This window comes from Hyla sarda, chromosome 4 (genome assembly GCF_029499605.1).
Source record: "Hyla sarda isolate aHylSar1 chromosome 4, aHylSar1.hap1, whole genome shotgun sequence".
Lineage (NCBI taxonomy): Eukaryota > Metazoa > Chordata > Amphibia > Anura > Hylidae > Hyla > Hyla sarda.
In genome coordinates this window covers 300510241-300531298 of record NC_079192.1, presented here as the reverse complement: position 1 = coordinate 300531298, position 21058 = coordinate 300510241, and the positions used below count along the sequence as shown (strand labels likewise).

The window sequence follows — 21058 nt, the reverse complement described above, 5'->3', positions numbered from 1 at the left end:
TACCTGAACTTCCACCACGCAGTGGGAAGTGTATGGTAGCTGACCCGACGTAGCAGTGAACTGTGGAGACAGCCATCCGGCTGACAGAAGGAGGATTCCTGAGCCCACAGGAGCACTCCTTCGAACCCTCCCACAGACAGTGGGGAACAGGAGTGCGGCCAAACTTATGGGTGACCCGGTGGGGTAGGAGACCATGCAGACTAAGACTGGCTGACACCCAGCAGACCCTTGTGCCTGCATGAACCCTCAGATAGAGTCCTCACACCAACAGTGAGGTACGGGAGGCCATAGCTATGCACACAGCAGCCCAGAGATGGGACACAAACAGTGGCGGAAACTGTGCAAACAACGGTCTGGCAAAATGAGTGCCCCTCCAGGCGCTGGTGATAAGGGGACACAGTCAGATAGGTAATAACTATGCCCCTTGACGCATGTAGAAAGGTAGTGAAGTCTAGAAGCCATGAACAGAATCCCCGTCACCCTGGGAGAACCGGGGAGGCTTAGGAGCCGTGGATTGTATCCCCTTCGCCATACATAGGGTCCACAGAACACGCCAAGTCACTCCACCGGACATCGTGCACTAGCAGGAGCTTCAGCCGCAGATACTTCAGCCCTTGGAGAAGCGACAGGTGGCAGATAAAACCTTGCAGACCACTGTCTGGCTTACTGGTATGGGTCCATGTAGGCAACGGCGCACTCCAGCGATGACCCTGCACTAGTAGTGGGGTACCGAAGTCCAGCCGCGGACGTGGCAGTTGCGAGATGAGTGAGACTAATGTCTGGCCCAATGAGAGCAGGCGCAATCAATGGCCACGCAGGGACACTTCCACAGAGACCTTGCACTGGAAATGGGGATCTGGGACAGCACCCACGGATGTGGCAGCCTGTGGAGGAGGGAATAATTTATGTACACGGCAGGAACACCTGCGGACATGTCAAACATGTCATGACAACAGGTGGTAGAGGAGAAACAGTCCTGACTGCAACCCCCGGTATCTTCTAAGGAATCATGAAATCCCTGTCACAACCCGCCACAGCGAGTCAAGTATGTCTCCAACAGAGTGAGAAAAGGTACGCCAGAGATTCAATGCATATGTGTCATATCAGGTCCCATACAGGGTGATTGAGACAAGAAGGCCCCCCCCCCCATATACAGTCCCAGAAAAAAGAGCCCAGCAGATATTTTTGGTGCACTGTACCCAGATACCGCCTTAGCTGGTCAATGTATGGGGCGACGGAAGCAAGCTTCGAAATTAACTATACGGTCCCCGGATAGGGGACGTATCAGACATTAAACTGATAAGAACAGGACACTACACTTGAACTTGAAGGAGATATGCACAGAGTCCCCGTCCAGCAACACGACCGCCGGCACCTGTGAGGGGAAGGATGGCAGAGCTATATCTTCCCCCCACCATAAAGGCTGCGAGCGACGAGAGCACAGTTCCGAGTCCCTGTCCATCCAGGCGGGAGAGGGAAAGCAGCGGTGCCCGGCTGGGAAAGGTACCGCCGGCTGAAAGAGACAACTCCCTGAACCAGGGAGTCAGAGAAGGGATACAGCCTCTGACATCCCTGGTAGTACTAAAGACCCCTGCAGAGCCAGTCTGGAGATTTCGCTGCGGGGAAAAGAGAGGCGGAGCTAAGCTAAGGAGAGGCACAGATCCTTGATCTTAAAAGATGTCCTCAGCCAGCTTTTAAGTCACCTGCATCATGTCAGGCTGAGACAGCGGGACGAGCAGGGAAGATAGGGGGACCTGGACCCATGGTGCAGCCCCAGGCGCTGGCCGTTGGCGGGAAGGGGTTAACGGTGCATACTTTTATGTTCCTTGCCCCTTAGCCGCATATTGGGGGGGGGGGGGGGGGGACAGGTAGTGCCATGCTCCTGAACCCTCAGCTGAAAAAAGTAAACAAAAGGGAGTAAAGAACCTAACTAAACAGCCCTTACTAGAAAATAAAAAACGACCAGGTCTGGGGAGCTCCCCAGACCTGTGTCTTGCCTCCTACTGACACTAGCTAAAACTGATTACCTCATTTCCAGTGGGCGGGTATATCCTGCCAGGGAGGAGATTACTTTTTTTCCCCTAATGTCAGCGCCTCCTAGTGGCAAGAGGCTATACCCATCTGTAAGGTGTCCCCTAATTTAGAGCGACCGAGAAACCTTTTTATTTAAATCAACTGGTGCCAGAAAGTTAAACATATTTGCAAATTACTTATATTAAAAAATCCTTCCAGTACCAGCTGCTATATGCTAGTATCAGCTGCTATATGCTCCACAGGAAGTTCTTTTCTTTGAATTTCCTTTCTTTCTGTCTGACCACAGAACTCTCTGCTGACACTTCTGTCCATTTTAGGAACTGTCTAGAACATGATAGGTTTGCTATGGGGATTTTCTCCTATTTCCCCCCAAATAGCAGCTAATAAGTACTGGAAGGATTAAGATTTTTTAATAGAAGTAAATTACAAATATCTTTAACTTCCTGGCACGAGTTCATACAAAAATAAAAAATAAATTCCAGTGGAGTACCCCTTTAAAGGGAAGGGAAATGAAGGCAGCAAGTCCTCTAGAGAACCCACATGTATTTATTTTGTCAGCATTAATAACTTTACATTCAACTGGAACACTGTGCATGTTTTCCATCTGACAATATCCTGCAATTGTAATCCGGCTTAATTGTATCACAAAACAATGTTTTTATAACCTCAATCCCCATAAGCAGCACATAATGAATCTGTAATAAAGTTAAGTCCTTCAGCCTGGTCTCACATCTTTAATGCATCTTGCACAATTTAAGGCTTGTACTGTCAGAAACGGCAGCAATAAATCGCACAGAACACCAGGTCCACAGTACGCGGCTAATGTGATGAGCTGGATGGAGGATCACTTAAGTGTTCTACCACTGGCAGCCTACATCTATAAAACAATATGAGAATGAGGTTAATTGCAGCTAATGAAACCTATTTCTTATCACAGAATCCACAAACACATGGAGGAGGTTATTAAAAGTGACGCTGCTTAAGTGCAGGAAGAAATCTAAAACTAGAAAAATTCAATATAAAAAAAAAAATTAACTACTTTAAGACACCGTTCACATCTCGCTATAGAGCTACGTTACAAATATACACTGAGAAACTATCAGAATAAATTTGTTCTTGTGAAGCATATCAATGTATCAATCAATGTATGCAATCCTTGAACAGCAGTTTGAGGGTGCATATTGCTGTGCAGCATGTGTGCGAGTTGTTCATTGAAGCCCAGATCCTGGATCTAGAGGAGCAACTGGCAACACTGAGACGTATTGACAACTTGGAGAGGAGTCTCCTGCTCACTGAGCAAGTACTCTATGGGGTAGAGGTGGGGGAGGATAGTGGGACGGAGGTGCAGGACAGTCAGGCAGTTAGCTGGGTTACAGTTAGAAAAAACTGGGTAGAGGGAAAAGTGTCAGGGAGGCTAGTCCTGAACTGGCACATCCCAACAAGTTTGCCGGTTGGCGGAAGAGGGGGATGCCATTTCAGAGCTAGCAGTACTGCAGCAAAACTCTGCCTCTGACCGCCAGGGGGGTGTCTAAGAGGGAGGAGTGCAGGCCAGGCCAGACAGGTACTGGTAGTGGGGGACTCTATTAGGGGGACAGACTGGGATCGCCCAACAGTGTGTTGTCTTCCTGGTGCTCGAGTTTGGCACATCACAGATCGGGTTGACAGGTTGCTGGGTGGGGCTGGAGAGGACTCAGCGGTCATGGTACATATTGGCACCAATGACAAAGTAAGAGGTAGGTGGAGTGTCCTTAAAAATGATTTCAAGGACTTAGGCCGCAAGCTTAAGGCAAGGACCTCCAAGGTAATATTTTCTGAAATATTACCTGTACCACGAGCCACACCAGAGAGGCAGCAGGAGATTAGGGAGGTAAACAAGTGGCTCAGACGCTGGTGTAGGAAGGAGAGGTTTGGGTTCATGGAGAACTGGGCCGACTTTGCTGTCAGTTACCAGCTCTACCGTAGGGAAGGGCTGCACTTCAATGGGGAGGGTGCAGCTGTGCTTGGGGAGAGGATGGCTAGAAGGGTGGAGGAGTGTTTAAACTAGGGACTGGGGGGGGGAGGGAACCTACAGCAAAGAGGGGGAAGATAGTGTAGATAGAGAGGGGGGACTTATTAATGTACCTGGGGGTGGAGCGGAGGGAAGAGTTAGACTAGTTAATAGGGATAGGCTTCAAAGGAAGAAAAAACATACAGCATTGAATTGCATGTTGACTAATGCCAGAAGTCTGTCCAATAAAACAGGTGAACTGGAGGGGTTGATGTCTGAGGAGGATTATGATATAGTGGGTATAACAGAGACTTGGTTGAACGATGTGACTGGGCGGTCAACATACAGGGTTATAGTCTAATCAGGAGTATGTCTTTATGTAAAGTCCAGTCTGAAGGCCGCACTGCGGGAGGATATATGGGAGGGAAACGATAATGTGGAGTCATTATGGGTAGAAATATATGGAGATAAAAAAAAAAATTCTGATAGGGGTTTGCTATAAAGCCACCAAACACAATGGAAGAGGCAGAAGATCAATTACTGAGGCAAATAAACAAGGCAGCAAATCAGAATGAGGTGATAATAATGGGGGACTTTAACTATCCTGATATAAACTGGGAGACTGAGACCTGTGACTCTCATAAAGGAAACAGGTTTCTAACTATAGCTAAAGACAATTATCTGCAATGGGGAGGGTGCAACTGTGCTTGGGGAGAAGATGGCTAGAAGAGAGTAAAACTAACCCCAAAATGTTCTTTAACTATATAAATAGCAAAAAGGTCAAAAATGAAAGTGCTGGCCCTTTAAAAAAAACGATAAAGAAGAAATTATAAACGGGGATGAGGAAAAAGCAAATATATTAAACAAATTCTTTTCTTCTCCACTGTATTCACCGAGGAAAATGAAATGCCAGGTGAAATATAGAGATGAGCGAACTTACAGTAAATTCGATTCGTCACGAACTTCTCGGCTCGGCAGTTGATGACTTTTCCTGCATAAATGAGTTCAGCTTTCAGGTGCTCCGATGGGCTGGAAAAGGTGGATACAGTCCTAGGAGACTCTTTCCTAGGAATGTATCCACCTTTCCCAGCCCACCGGAGCACCTGAAGGCTGAACTAATTTACGCAGGATAAGTCATCAACTGCCGAGCCGAGAAGTTCGTGACGAATCGAACTTACTGTAAGTTCGCTCATCTCTAGTGAAATACAGCGAAATAAGGCAAACTCCCCAGTACAGGTCACCTGTCTAACCCAGGAAGAAGTACAGTGCCGCTTACAAAAAAATCAAAAATAGACAAATCACCAGGTCCAGATGGCATTCACCCCATGTTCTAAAGGAATTAAGTAATGTAATAGACAGACCCCTAAATATAATATTCAGGGACTCTATAGTAACAGGGACTGTTCCCGAGGACTGGCGCATGTCAAATGTGGTGCCAATATTTAAAAAAGGGGACAAAAAGGTGACCCCGGGAATTATAGGCCTGTTAGTTTAACCTCTGTTGTATGTAAATTGTTTGAGGGTTTTCTAAGGGATGCTATTTTGGAATATCTTGATAAAAATAAATGTATGACTCCATATCAGCATGGCTTTATGAGGGATCAGTCCTGTCAAACTAACCTGATCAGCTTTTATCTGGATTTTTCCAAAGCATTTGATACGGTGCCACATAAACGGTTGGTGCATAAAATGAGAGGGATTGGGCTGGGGGAGAATGTGTGTAAGTGGGTACGTAACTGGCTCAGTGATAGGAAACAGAGTGGTTGCTAATGGTACTTATTCTGATTGGGTGACTGTTACTAGTGGGGTACCACAGGGGTCAGTCTTGGGTCCTGTCCTATTTAATATATTCATTAATGACCTTGTAGAGGGGTTGAATAGGAAAGTAGTAATCTTTGCAGATGATACTAAACTCTGTAAAGCGGTAAACGCAATAGAGGACAGTGCACTGTTACAAATCAATCTGGATAGGTTGGAGGTTTGGGCCGGGAAGTGGCAGATAAGGTTCAAAACTGATAAACGTAATGTAATGCACATGGGGATGAAAAATCCGGTCTGGGATTATGTATTAAAAAGGAGAACAGACGACAGACGTGGAAAAGGACTTGGGCGTCTTAATTAACAGTAAATGTAGCTGTAGTGACCCGTGTCTGGCAGCTGCTGCCAAGGCAAATAAAATCATGGGGTGCATCAATAGGGGCTTAGATGCCTAGGACAAGGAAATAATTCTACCGCTGTACAAATCACTAGTCAGACCACACATCGAATACTGTGTACAGTACTGGGCACCAGTGTACCAGAAAGATATAGTGGAGCTGGAGAGGGTTCAAAGACAGGCAACTCGAGTAATACAGGGAATGGGAGGATTACAGTACCCAGAAAGATTATCAGAATTAAGGTTATTTAGTTTAGAAAAAAAGAAGGCTTAGGGGAGACCTAATAACTATGTATAAATATATCAGGGGGCAGTACAGAGATCTCTCCCATGACCTATTTGTACCCAGGACTGTATCTATAACAAGTGGGCATCCTCTACATCTAGAGGAAAGAGGGTTTCTACACCAGCACAGACGGGGGTTCTTTACTGTAAGAGCAGTGAGATTGTGGAATTCTCTGCCTGAGGAGGTGGTCATGGTGAACTCTGTAAAAGAATTTAAAAGGGGTCTAGATGCATTTTTGGAGAGTAAAAACATTGCTGGTTATGTATATTAGATTTAGATTTATAGGGACAGAACGTAGATCCAGGGATTTATTCTGACTGCCATATTTGGAGTCGGGAAGGAAGTTTTACCTTAATATGAGGGTTTTTTGCCTTCCTCTGGATCAACTCAGTAGGGACTCATTAGGGTTATAGGTTGAACTTGATGGACTCTGGTCATTTTTCAACCTTATGAACTATGTTACTATATCGGTGACAGTTAAAATTTTTATGTGAGGGTGTCCAACTCAGCAATATAATCTGGATTTTGATAAAACAATAAAACTGAGGAAGATAACTACTATGATCATTTACTAGAATGATTTGATAATCCAGAATATTTAAGAATTGATAACAAGTCCTTGCGGTTTTGCATGGACCTGTAGAAACACATGGTGCACCTGTAGTGCATATCTACAGTATATTCTCTGCTAGGCTAGATTTACATATATCCGGCATCAGGCTCTGGCGAAACTGGATGAAAATTGCATCAACTGATGCACTAACTGATGCCAGAAGTGCATCAGTTGGCATCAGTTGTGCCTCATCCGGCATCCATTGTTTGTGATCGCCGGACAGGGGAATGCAGCAGGATGCGTCTGTGCCGGTCCAACAAGTCCAATCATCCAGCGTCTAAACTGAGACACCGGATGATTGTGAACGGTCCCATTCTAATGAATGAGATAGTTTCTGGCTTCATGTTCCCTCCGGCACAGATTTTGCCGCGCTGGAGGGAAATTACAACTGACGTCGGACTTATGTAAAGGGGGCCTTATAGGCAACGATTCTGGGGAAAAAAATCTCAATAGAGAAGGCCACACTTTTCGATTTTTATGTACTTTTATTTCCATGGGTGCTGCATACAGACTTCTCATATCTGCATTTAAGAGAGCTACCTACTACAAAAACTGTTACAAATATCTCCCTTGGGACTGAATAAAGCTTAGTGGAGAGAGCACAAGGCGTGTTCATGTAGGGTATCCACAACAGGTGCTGATAACCCCACTATGATATCTCCATCATTAGCCACAGCCAGATAAGCCTCAGGAAGCTAAATCAGAAACCATACTGAAAAGTGTATCACAAACAATTGTGATGAAATATGACCCCATGAAAGACAAGAAGTTAATAGCAGAAAGAAAAGTTTACCTTCTCTGCCCATGCCCATAAGCCGATGGCCAGGAAAGAGGCCCCCAACAACTGCAAGGTAATAAGGAGACAGAAAACATTAGTCACATGGTATGAATGGACAAGTTGCAGACCAATAATATAAATTAAGCATTTTTCTATTTATTTTAATTTATAATACTTACAATTAAAGTCTTACCTACCCACAAAGACACATGTTAAAAAAAAAAACATGAAAAAAGTAAATGGCGGCTCAGTTTTACAATAAAGAATAGCATGGTAAAACCCGACCTTTAGTGAACAAAAGGCCATAGTTCTCACACAGAACATTATTCAGCAATGCACAAAGAATTTACTCCCACAACACTATCACATTCTCACAATCTTGCTTTCCCTTTTTAACACAGTTGCCCAAGGAACACAAAGCTAGCTCTGAAAACATTGTTTGCATCTTATCAGTGTGGCACATTAATGGTTAATAACTGATTTAAAAGGCATAATGTAAACTGTACTTCTGGTTGGTATTTTATTAAGGTTCAACAATCCCCTATACAAGTCATATTGTGCCAGGTTCATGCAGAGACAAGAAATGCAGCAATGACTACAAAGTGCCTAACACAAAACTATACAGTAAGGTATTAATAGTAACTCTAGGACATTAGTATCAGGTTAGGATAGCAGAGAGTGCTATAAACCTGGTAGTTAAAAAAAAAACATACAGAATTGGTACAGAACCCATAACATTTCATGCTATACACTATAAAATGTATAAACAGCTAGTTACATATACTGCGACGCTCACAGAGCTACGGTGTTCATTTAGCTCCCTTTAAATGTTTATTAGACTTGCATATACTTGGCTGTTTTCAGAATCCCTGCTACCTCCTACCAACACTTTCAGAAAAGCTTTTTTTAAGAACAGTGTCAGTCCTAGAGGTGAGGTCAATAAACGTTTAAGATGGAGATAAGCCCTTTAAGAGAAAAGAACAAACAAAAAAACAAACAAATACTTACCAATCCCTGACTACTCCCACCGCAGCTGTAATTCTTCTGATCCCTCACTGCTTATCTCTCCAGCTTGCTTCAACCTATCACTGGCTGCCGACAGAAATTGCTCAGAGAACAACCTGCACACCCAGTTACTTATCTCAGGTCCCAGCATCAAGTTGCCCCCTCCCCACCGCCCATGACAAAATACCCCTTTAATATGTTATGTAAAGCATACGCTCAACTTTGACTACCAGTTAATAGCTAGAGAGATGTAAAGCATTGCATCACATGGACTACAGCCTGTAATGTAATACAGAGCTGCATTTACAATTCTTAGGCTTCAGAGCCAAAATTCACTTGCATTTCTTCGTGTCTCCGTATCTGCAAAGACTCTGTTCTGGTGATCTGCATTCAGGGAATTGTCATATATTATGCATAAGTCAGACAGTAATGTGGAAAAACATCTACATCACAACTAGGGACTACATCTGGCATATACACCAGGGAAAATACTGTATGTGTCATTAAAAAAAATTAAGTAGTATGACAATGTGCTAGATTACGGTGCTACACTGCTCAAAAAAAATAAAGGAAACACTTAAAGGACAACTGCAGCGCAATATACACTTATCCCCTATCTACAAGACCCCCCCGCGGTCTCCCTAATGGGGCGCCGCCATTAGCGCTCACAGTGAGCGCTTAGGCACGTAGCGTCGACCTAGAGGTCAACAGTGACGCCCCGTCTCCTTCCCGTCCCCATACAGTTCTATTGGGGGAGGCACGAACACTGCCTCCCCGTCTCTCCCATAGAGATGTATGGAGGAGGCGTGCCGGCCGCAACGGCATGCTGCGGCTGGCACGCCCCCTGCACGGGACAGCCGTGGCCCCGTACAGGAGATCACAGGGGGTCCCAGAGGTCGGACCCCCCGCGCTCAAACACTTATCCCCTATCCTGTGGATAGGGGATAAGTGTTAATCATGCTGCAGATGTCCTTTAAACAATGTCAGGGCTGGTTCACATCACGTTTCACTCCGGCCGGCTCATTGAAATAAATTACATACAGGAGCGCATATGAAGGCATACGGGAGCGCAAGGTTTTAGCTCCCCCCTGCCGTATGCGCTCCCGTATGGGAGAAAACGTGATGTGAACCCAGCCTAACACCAAGTCAATCGCACTTCTGTGAAATTACACTGTCCACACAGGAAGCCACACTGAATGATAATCAATTTCACATGCTGTTGTGCAAATGGAACAGACAACAGGTGGAAGTTATAGGCAATTAGCAAGACACCCCCAATAAAGGAGTGGTTCTGCAGATGGTGACCACAGACCACTTCTCAGTTCCTACGCTTCCTGGCTGATGTTTTGGTCACTATTGAATGCTGGAAGTGCTTTCACTCTAGTGGTAGCATGAGATGGAGTTTACAACCCACACAAGTGGCTCAGGTAGTGCAGTAGTGTCCAGAGCATGGAGGCCCTACCAGGAAACAGGCCAGTACATCAGGAGAAGTGGAGGAGGCTGTAGGAGGGCAACAACCCAGCAGAAGGACCGATACCTCTGCCTCTGTGCAAGGAGGAGCAGGAGGAGCACTGCCAGAGCCCTGCAAAATGACCTCCAGCAGGCCACAAATGTGCATGTGTCCACTCAAATGGTCAGAAACAGACTCCATGAGGGTGGTATGAGGGCCCAACGTCCACAGGTAGGGGGTTGTGCATACAGCCCAGCACCGTGTAGGATGCTTGGCATTTGCCAGAGAACAACAAGATTGGCAAATTCCCCACTGGCACCCTGTGCTCTTCACAGATTAAAGCAGGTTCACACTGAGCATGTGACAGACGGACCCAGGGAGTACCTGTACACCCGTGGGACTTTCGGTCCCCGTCGCACAACGGACGGGGACTGGACAGGGATGACTGCTGTGGTCCTGAGACCCACACCCCCATGTCGGCGATCACACCGGCAATTTGCAACGATTCTGGGTCATACTGGTCTCCGGTGACCCAGAAAATAAGGGGGATCGGGAGTGTCCAAGACACAATCCCCCTGAAGGGATAGGAGTGAGGTGGCAGGGGTGCCACCTAGGGTTGGGCAGTATACCGGTTCATACCGAATACCGAAATTTTTGTCCGGCACGATATTAATTTTTCCCCATACATCAATACCAGTTTGGCCTCTCCCCCTCAGGAATTAATGAACTATCAGCCCAGTGCTGCGCTGTCCCCACATAGGGGACCTAGTCATATGTGACCCGCGAACGCTGTCCTGCTCCACCCCCCAATTAATTATCATCCCAGCGCTGTGCTGTCCCCATCGGGGTAAATACTCACATAACACCCGCAAGCGCTGCCCTCCTTGTCCTTCTGTTTGTAAAAAAGGTAAACAAAATAAACTTTAACTCACCTTCCCTGTTAGTCCGAACCTGCTTCCTGGAGACGGGAACGCTGGACAGAGGTCAGCCTATCACCGGCCGCAGCGATTTTCCGCCTCGGCCGGTGATAGGCTGAGCCCACTGTCATGTAAGAAGCCCCTATGCAATCCCTAATTTAGTCCTCAAATGCGCATGGCGTTCTCACTTCAGAGCCCTGTCGTATTTCAAGGAAAAAGTTTAGGGCCACATATGGGGTATTTCCTTACAAATTGAGTTACAAATTTTGGGGGTCTTTTTCTCCTTTTACCCCTTATGAAAAGGAAAAGTTGGGGTCTACACCAGTCTGTTAGTGTAAAAAAAATCAAAAAAATTACACTAACATGCTGGTGTTGCCCCATACATTTTATTTTCACAAGAGTTAAAAGGAAAAAAAAAAAAAAAAAAAAAAAGACCCCCAAACTTTGTAGCGCAATTTCTCACAAGTATGGAAATACCCCATATGTGTGCGTAAAATGCTCTGTGTGTGCACAACAAAGCTCAGGAGTGAGAACACACTATGTACATTTGAGGCCTAAATTGGCAATTTGCACTGGGGTGGCTGATTTTACAGCGGTTCTGACAAATGCAAAAAAATAAATACCCACATGTGACCCCATTTTGGAAACTACACCCCTCACGGAACGTGACAAGGGGTGAAGTGAGCCTTAACACCCCACAGGTGTTTGACGAATTTTCATTAAAGTTGGATGGGAAAACGAAAAAAAACAACAACTAAACACGCTGGCCTAAATTTCTCATTTTCACAAAGGAAAATAGGGGAAAAAAAAGCCCCCCAAAATTTATAACCATTTTTTTCTGAGTAAGAATATACCCCATATGTGGATGTAAAGTGCTCTGCTGGCGAACTACAATGCTCAGAAGAGATGGAGCGCAACTGGGCTTTTGGCAAGAAAATTTGTCCGGAATAGAAGGCCACGTGTGTTTACAAAGCCCCCATAGAGACAGAACAATGGACCCCCCCCCCCCCCACACATGTGACCCCATTTTGGAAACCTCACCCCTCGCAGAATGTTATAAGGGGTACAGTGAGCATTTATGCCCAACAGGTGTCCGACCGATTTTTGGAACAGTGGTCCGTGAAAATTAAAAAAATGTATTTTTCATTTGCACAGCCCACTGTTCCAAAGACCTGTCAAGCGCCAGTGGGGTGTAAATGCTCACTGCACCCCTTATTAAATTCTGTGAATGGTGTAGTTTCCAAAATGGGGTCCATTGTTTTGGCACCATGGGGGCTTTGTAGAAGCACAAGGCCCCCGACTTCTATTTCAAACAAATTCTCTCTCCAAAAGCTCAATGGCGCTCCTCCTCTTCTGAGCATTGCAGTGCACCAGCAGAACACTTGATGTCCACACATGTGGTATTTCCATACTCTGAGGAAATGGGGTTACAAATTTTGGGGGGCATTTTCTCCTATTACCCCTTATAAAAAAAAATAATTTGTGGGGGGAAAAAAACTGCATTTTAGTGAAAAAAAAAAAAAACATTTACACATCCAACTTTAACGAAAAGTCGTCAAACACTTGTGAGGTGTTAAGGCTCACTGTACCCCTTGTTACATTCCTTGAGGGGTGTAGTTTCCAAAATAGTATGCCGTGTTTTTTTTTTTTGCTGTTCTGGCACCATAGGGGCTTCCTAAATGTGACATGCCCCCCAAAAACCATTTCAGAAAAACTCTCCAAAATCCTCAACGTTGCCCTTTCCATTCTGAGCCCTCTAGTGCACCCAACAGAGCACTTGACATACACATGAGGTATTTCCTTACTTGAGAGAAATTGGGTTACACATTTTAGGGCGATTTCTCTCCTCTTACCCCTTGTAAAAACTCAAAAACTGAGTCTACAAGATCATGAGAGTGTAAAAAAATAAAAATAAAAAAAGATTTAGAATTTTCTCCTTCCCTTTGCCGCTATTCCTGTCAAACACCTGAAGGGTTAACACACTTTCTGAATGTGATTTTGGATACTTTGAGGGGTGCAGTTTTTATAATGGGGTCATATAGGGGGTATTTTTTAATATGACGGCCCCTCAAATCCACTTCAAACCTGAACTGGGCCCTGAAAAATTCTGATTTAGAAACTTGTGAAAAATTGGAAAATTGCTGTTAAACTTTGAAGCCCTCTGATTTCTTCCAAAAGTAAAAACATGTCAACTTTATGATGCAAACATAAAGTAGACATATTGTATATGTGAATCAACATATCATTTATTTGAGATGTCCATTTTCCTTATAAGCAGAATTTTAAAGTTAAAAAAAATGCAAAATTTTCACATTTTTCATGAAATTTTTGACAAAGAAATGATGCAAGTATCGTCAAAATGTTACCACTAACAAAGTAGAATATGTCACGAAAAAACAATCTCTGAATCAGAATGAAAAGTAAAAGTATCCCAGAGTTATTAATGCTTAACCCCTTAAGGACCAGGCCATTTTATACCTTAAGGACCGGAGCGTTTTTTGCAATTCTGACCACTGTCACTTTAAACATTAATAACTCTGGAACGCTTTTAGTTATTATTCTGATTCCGAGATTGTTTTTTCGTGATATATTCTACTTTAACATAGTGGTAAAATTTTATGGTAACTTGCATCCTTTCTTGGTGAAAAATCCCAAAATTTGACGAAAAAATTGAAAATTTTGCATTTTTCTAACTTTGAAGCTCTCTGCTTGTAAGGAAAATGGATATTCAAAATAAAAAAAAATTTGATTCACATATACAATAAGTCTACTTTATGATTGCATCATAAAATTTACGTGTTTTTACTTTTGGAAGACACCAGAGGGCTTCAAAGTTCAGCAGCAATTTTCCAAATTTTCACAAAATTTTCAAACTCAATATTTTTCAGGGACCAGTTCAGGTTTGGAGTGGATTTGAAGAGTCTTCATATTAGAAATACCCCATAAATGACCCCATTATAAAAACTACACCCCCCAAAGTATTCAAAATTACATTCAGTAAGCGTTTTAACCCTTTAGATGTTTCACAGGAATAGCAGCAAAGTGAAGGAGAAAAATCAAAATCTTCATTTTTTTTCACTTGCATGTTCTTGTAGACCCAATTTTTGAATGTTTGCAAGGGGTAAAAGGAGAAAAATTTTACTTGTGTTTGTAGCCCAATTCCTCTCGAGTAAGCACATACCTCATATGTCTATGTAAAGTGTTCGGCGGGCGCAGTAGAGGGCTCAGAAGCGAAGGAGCGACAAGGGGATTTTAGAGAGTACGTTTTTCTGAAATGGTTTTTGGGGGGCATGTTGCATTTAGGAAGCCCCTAGGGTGCCAGAACAGCTAAAAACCCCCCACATGCCATACCATTTTGGAAACTAGACCCCTTGAGGAACGTAACAAGGAATTAAGTGAGCCTCAATACGTCACAGGGGTTTCACGACTTTTGCAAATGTAAAAAAAAAAAAAAAAAAATTATCTAAAGTGCTTGGTTTCCCAAAAATTTTACATTTTTACAAAGGGTTAAAGCAGAAAATACCCCACAAAATTTGAAGCCCAATTTCTCCCGATTCAGAAAACACCCCATATGGGGGTGAAAAGTGCTCTGCTGGCGCACTACTGGTCTCAGAAGAGAAGGAGTTACAAATTTTGCTCTGGGGGCATGCCACATTTAGGAAGCCCCTATGGGGCCAGGACAGTAAAAAAAAAACACATGGCATACCATTTTGGAAACTAGACCCCTTGGGGAACGTAACAGTGTTACACCTCACAGGTTTTTTGAACAGTGGGCCGTAAAAGTGAAAAATTTGATTTTTTTGCACTATATTGACAGTGTTACCCCAAATGTTTCAATTTCACATTGGGTAATAGGGCAAAAAGCCCCCAAAATTTGTAGAACAATTTTGTCTGAGAAAAAAAATACCCCATATGTGGATGTAAATTGCTCTGTGGACGCACTACAATGCTCAGAATAGAAGGAGTGAAAATTTTGTTGTAATTGAAGTCGGGGGTCATGTGCATTTATAAAGCCCCCAACAGGAAAAAAAAAAAAAAACACATGTGACACCATTTTAGAAACTTCACCCCTCAATGAACGTAACAAGGGGTACAGCGGGAAATAACACCTCACAGGTTTTTTTTGAAAAGTGGGCGATAAATTGAAAAATTTGATTTTTTTACAGTAAAATGCTGGGGTTACCCAATTATTAACATAATATGAGAAATTGGGTTACAAATTTTGGAGGGCTTTTCCCCCTGACTATAAAAATACATCCACATATGGGGTAACATGCTGGGCGGGCGCACAACAAGGCTCAGAAGTCATAGAGGTCACTTTGTATTTGTGGCCTTTGGCATATCAGTAGCTGACGGTTACATACATTCCGAGGAAAATACAAAAATGAAACACCCACATGTGACACCATTACAGAAAGTACCCACCCTGAGGAATGGGTATAGGGGTAATTTTTAATGCACAGGTGTTTCCTAAATTTATTTTCCAGGAATGGATGAAGGGTAGCTTTTGAAAATTGCAATTTTCAACCTATGTTCTGCTTCATCTTTCTGGGAACAACTAACATGTGACTCCGAATTGTCGCCTGAAAATACGACAGAGCTCAGTGAGAACTCTTCGCATTTGAGGCGGATGTTTGTTACGGACCTAACAGTTACATACATTCAGAGGAAAATACAAGAAAGGAACACCCACATGTGAACCTATTACAAACAGTACACCCCCTAGGGAAGGTGTATAGGGTGAAGTGGAGATTTGGAACAGACGGGTGTTCCCTTCATTTATTTTCCAGGAATGGATGAAGTGTACTATGGGGGGAAGAAAATTGCAATTTTAGTACTGATATGCCAATTATTTTCCCAGAATGATGACCCAGAGTACAGCCAAAAGTAAAAATGATGCCCGCCCCAAACCCTATACTCTGAATCATCATTCTGGGAAGGGGATGTGTGGGGCCGTCCCTATTCTGTTACCTCAAATGCGCAACCCGCTCAGGTGGGGAGAGAGAGCGTTGCGCATTTGAGGCAACTGCAAACCTCCAATGCTGTTGACTCTGTGTCCCATGACCCATTTTTTAGGGGGAAGAAAAAAAAAATATTGGGCTATTGGGAAAAAGGTTTTGTTTTTTGGGGGTGTGTTTTGGTTTAAAATTTGGAAGTCAATGTACCCTGGACTGGTACATTGGAACCGAATTCTGGGGAATGAAAATTAGGGCAAAGGATGGAAAATTTAGTACTCCATGGAAGTGTGATACTCCCTGAAGCAGCCTATGCAGAGGCCCGGATGATCGGGGCAAGTGTCACATTGAGTGGTGGTGTCCCTCCGTCTCCCCTTCTTGTGACACACTCTGCATTTCTTCTGGGTTCGTCCCGTCCTTCCAGTGTTGGGGATCACACCTGGAAAGTGTTGGCCGGGGACGATCCGGGGACCTAAAGTTCCAGAGGTGCTCTGACCCGCTCTTTGGCGGTCACCATAGATGAGGGCCTTTAGAACTACCTCTTGGAACTCCAGGTATGTCCCTGTGTTGCCAGCGTTCTGGTACAGTATAAAAGAGTTGTACATGGCAACCTGTACCATGTAGACCGCAACCTTTTTATACCATACGCGTGTTTTCCGCATGGCGTTATATGGCTTGAGTACTTGATCAGAAAGATCAACTCCCCCCATATACCGATTGTAGTCCAGAATACAATCGGGCTTGAGGACCGGTCCCACGGTACCTCGCACAGGGACAGGGGTGCTGCCATTCCCATGAATTGTGGTGAGCATAAGGACATCCCTCTTGTCCTTATACCGGACCAACAACAGGTTCTCATGGGAAAAGGCACGGGACTCACCCCGGGGGATAGGAGCATGTAGGGGATGGGGCGGAAGGCCTCTTTGATTCTTCCGGACTGTCCCACAAGCGACCGTGGATCTGGCGGCGAGGGACGTGAAGAGAGGGATACTAGTATAAAAGTTATGGGCCCCAAATGATTTTCCCGCTAACACCCAGAGTGGGGGGACATTCTGGGGGTTCAAAACGGGAATCTCGTCCCTCATACACTATAAACTTGCAAGTGTACCCGGAGGTACTCTCGCAAAGTTTATACATCTTCACGCCATACCGCGCCCGCTTGGTCGGGATGTATTGCCGGAAGCTGAGTCTCCCTTTGAAGCTGATGAGAGACTCATCAATAGAGACCTCCCGCCCCGGGACATAGGCCTCCCAAAATCTGGCCCCGAAGTGATTGATGACCGGCCTGATTTTATACAGGCGGTCATACGCGGGATCAGTTCGGGGGGGACATGCCGCATTATCAGCATAATGCAAACATCTCCGAATGGCCTCGAACCGGGAGCGTGCCATGGCCATACTGTAGAGGGGTGTCTGGTAAAAGACGTCCCCACTCCAATATTGCCTGACACTGGGTTTTTTAACTATACCCATATGCAGCGCGAGGCCCCAATAGGTCCTCATTTCGGCTGCATCGACTGGAGTCCAGCCGCCGGGTCTAGCTAAAAGTGAGCCCGGGTTAGCGGCGACGAACTGTTGGGCGTACAGATTCGTCTGTGTAACCATCAAATTAACAAAGTCGTCACTGAAAAAATGACCGAAAAAGTCCTTTTCAGTGAACCCGGCGATGTTAATTTTGATTCCTGAGTCGCCAACAAACTCAGGAATCACGGGCTCGTGGTCCGCTGGCTCAGCCCAGTCAAGTTCTCCGGTACGATGTACCAGTGATCTTGGCAGGGGGGCTTCACTAGTATGAGCGCCAGGGGGACTCATACTAGCATGGGGCACAGGGTCAAGGGCAGAGGAGGTTTGCGGCACCGCACGGCGGCGTCTCCGCCGCCTTGGTGGCTCATCATCAGAACTAGATGATGAGGAGGACGATGAAATAAGGAAGGTGGGGTCTTCATCGTCCTCTGAGCCGCTCTCGGTGTCGGAGGCAATTAGGTCATATGCCTCCTCCGCCGAAAACACTCTGCGGGCCATTTTCCTACTCTAATGTGGATACGGGGGGTGTGTGTGTGTGTGGGGGGGGGAAAAACTTTATTGGTGTGTGTGCTGCGTGTGGTGTGGTGCGATATTACCTCCCTAACCCTCCCTAACCTAACCTAACTAAACTAACCCGCCCTAACAGAAAAAAATATAAAATAAAAAGGAGCCTTTTTAAAAAAAAAAGGGGGGACTTCTAGCGCAAAAAAGCCCTGCGCCCAAAAAAAAGCGTTTATCTAATCAGTGGTGTGCGCACTGATTAGCGCTTGTGGCGGCAGGGGGCGCAGAAGTCAGTGGGGGGTCTGGCCACTGACCCCCACACAAAAAAAAACTGAAAAAAAAAAAAAAACGCTTTACCCCGAAAAAAATGCACCCACCTGAACCCCCAAAAAAACGCTGATCAGTGATAAATCACAGACAGCGGCGGGACTGGCTGCACACACAGGTACGGTCCGTCCGCACAGTACACGCCTGCTACTGGTGGCACGGACCGCCTATGGGTGCAAAAAATAAACCGCGTTAACCGAAAAAAGTGCCTGTACCACAAAAAAAAACGCTGATCAGTGATAAATCACCGACAGCGGTGAGGCACGCCGCACACACACAGGTAAGGTCCGGCCACACAGTACACGCCTGCTACTGGTGGCACGGACCGCCTATGGGTGCAAAAACACGCTAGAAAACCCGAAAAAAAGCGCCGGCACCACAAAAAAAACGCTGATCAGTACTACGGGACTGATCAGCGGCGGGTGGGCTTTAACAAACGGTGGCGGACCGCTCTTTTATAACTAAGAGGGTCCGCACACACGCTTAGTGAAAAAAAAAAAAAAAAAAGATCTGCACCAAAAAAAAAGGGCTGGCGGCAGACCGCAGCGACCCAGCAGGGCCGGGGTCACGCAGCTAAAGGTGCTACGGACCCACGGACACCCACTGAGGTACGCTGAAAAAAAGACAAAAAAAAACTTTTTTTTTTTTACCCTAACCTGTCCCTACCTAATCTAAAGCTATCCCTGGCGATTTCTGTGCCAAGGGGCCACAGAAAGGGGGCAAGGGGCACTTTTTTTGGACACAGGGGATGGTGGGCAGCACGGGGCTCCGTCCTGCACACCAGATCTATGTGGAATGGTGGGCAGAACGGAGCAACGTGCTCCTAGCCCCCACCATCCCCTCCCATTACTATGTGATTGGTGTGGCCACTTTGGCCACCCAATCACAACTGTACTGAGGGGGTGGCCACAATGCCAGCCCCCAGTACAGCATGGATGGTGATTGGTGGTGTATACTACACCACCAGTCACCATCTATATCCGGGTCACAGGGTCACACGTGACCCTGATGACCCGGAACCGCTGCAGAACGCCGGTAAGTAGTTACCGGCGTCCTGCAGCGATCGCAGGTATAGGAGGTCCTCCGGACCTCCTCCTGCACACTGCCGGGATGTCTGCTGATAGAAATCAGCAGACATCCGGCTCCGATCCCCGCCCGGCGAGCGGCGGGGAACGGAATCGCAGCGCATCGCTCGTCTGAATTGACGAGCGATGCGCTGCGATCGCCGACATGGGGGGGCATAATGACCCCCCTCGGCGTTATGCCGCGATGCCTGCTGAACGATTTCAGCAGGCATCGGGCACCGGCTTCCCTCCGGCTAGCGGTGGGGGGCTGGGAATGGACAGGACGTACTCCTACGTCCTCGGTCCTTAAGGACTCGGAAACGGGGGCGTAGGAGTACGTCCATTGTCCTTAAGGGGTTAAAGTGACAGTGGTCAGATGTGCAAATAATAGTCGGGTCCTTAGGGTGAAAATGGGCTGGGTCCTTAACCCCTTAAGGACGCAGCCCTTTTTCACCTTAAGGACTGAGCCATTTTCGCAATTATGACCACCGTAACTTTACGAATTAATAACGCGAAAACGCTTTTACCGAATATTCTGAGTCTGAGACTGTTTTTTCGTGACATATTCTACTTTATTTTGGTGGTAAAATTTCGGCGTTAATTGCATCCTTTTTTGGTGAAAAATCCCAATAGAAAACGCTTTTACCGAATATTCTGAGTCTGAGATTGTTTTTTCGTGACATATTCTACTTTATTTTGGTGGTAAAATTTCGGCGTTAATTGCATCCTTTTTTGGTGAAAAATCCACAATATGTCCACTTAATGTTGGCATCATAAAATGGACATATTTTTGCTTTTTGAAAAAATTAGAGGGCTTCAAAGTAGAGCAGCAATTTTCAAAAATGTCATGAAAATTGCTAAATCTGAAGGGACAGATGTTACAGAACTACAACTCCCAGCATGCCTGGGCAGTCAAGGCATGCTGAGAGTTGTAGTTTGGCAACATCTGGAGGGCTACTGTTTGGGCACCACTGTAACAGTGGTCTCCAAACTGTGACCCTCCAGATGTTGCAAAACTACATGCTGGGAGTTGCAGTTTGGCCCCCCTAGTGGTTGCCACAGTAAAGATCGATTTACTTTCACTTTCAATTCCCCCCACTGTCGATTCCCTACCTGATCAGGATCCTGCAGGCTCCAGCGAAGATCCCAGGTCCCCAGGCATCTTCTCTTGCAGGTACAGCCTCCATCTTCTTCCCAGAGCCCCTCGACATCCAGGGGCGGGCAGAACGGGGGGTTGCCATGGCAACCCCCTGTCCTGCGCTGCCATTGGTCAGAACTCCGTTCTGAGTAATGGCAGGGGATAGGAGTAGATCGCAGCTTTGCGATCTCACTCCAATCCTTTAGGCTGATCGGGACTGTTGCTGACAACTCCGATCAGCCCTATTTTCCGGGTGATCGGGTCACCAGAGAACCGATCAGCCCGGAATTGTAGAAAATCGCATGTCTGAATTGACATGCGATT

General features: G+C 45.6%; 1 protein-coding gene and 1 pseudogene across 1 annotated transcript in view; both read right to left on the bottom strand.

The window, feature by feature from the left end:
* The window catches only part of TSPAN17 (tetraspanin 17), an 81732-nt gene that overhangs the window by 17501 nt on the left and 43173 nt on the right, over nt 1-21058 (bottom strand). The window contains exon 2 of the mRNA XM_056574718.1: nt 7869-7919. Within this exon, the coding sequence (XP_056430693.1) occupies nt 7869-7919 (51 nt within the window). The remainder of the gene's footprint in view (nt 1-7868; nt 7920-21058) is intronic.
* Nucleotides 1184-1338, bottom strand: LOC130267839 (U2 spliceosomal RNA; annotated as a pseudogene).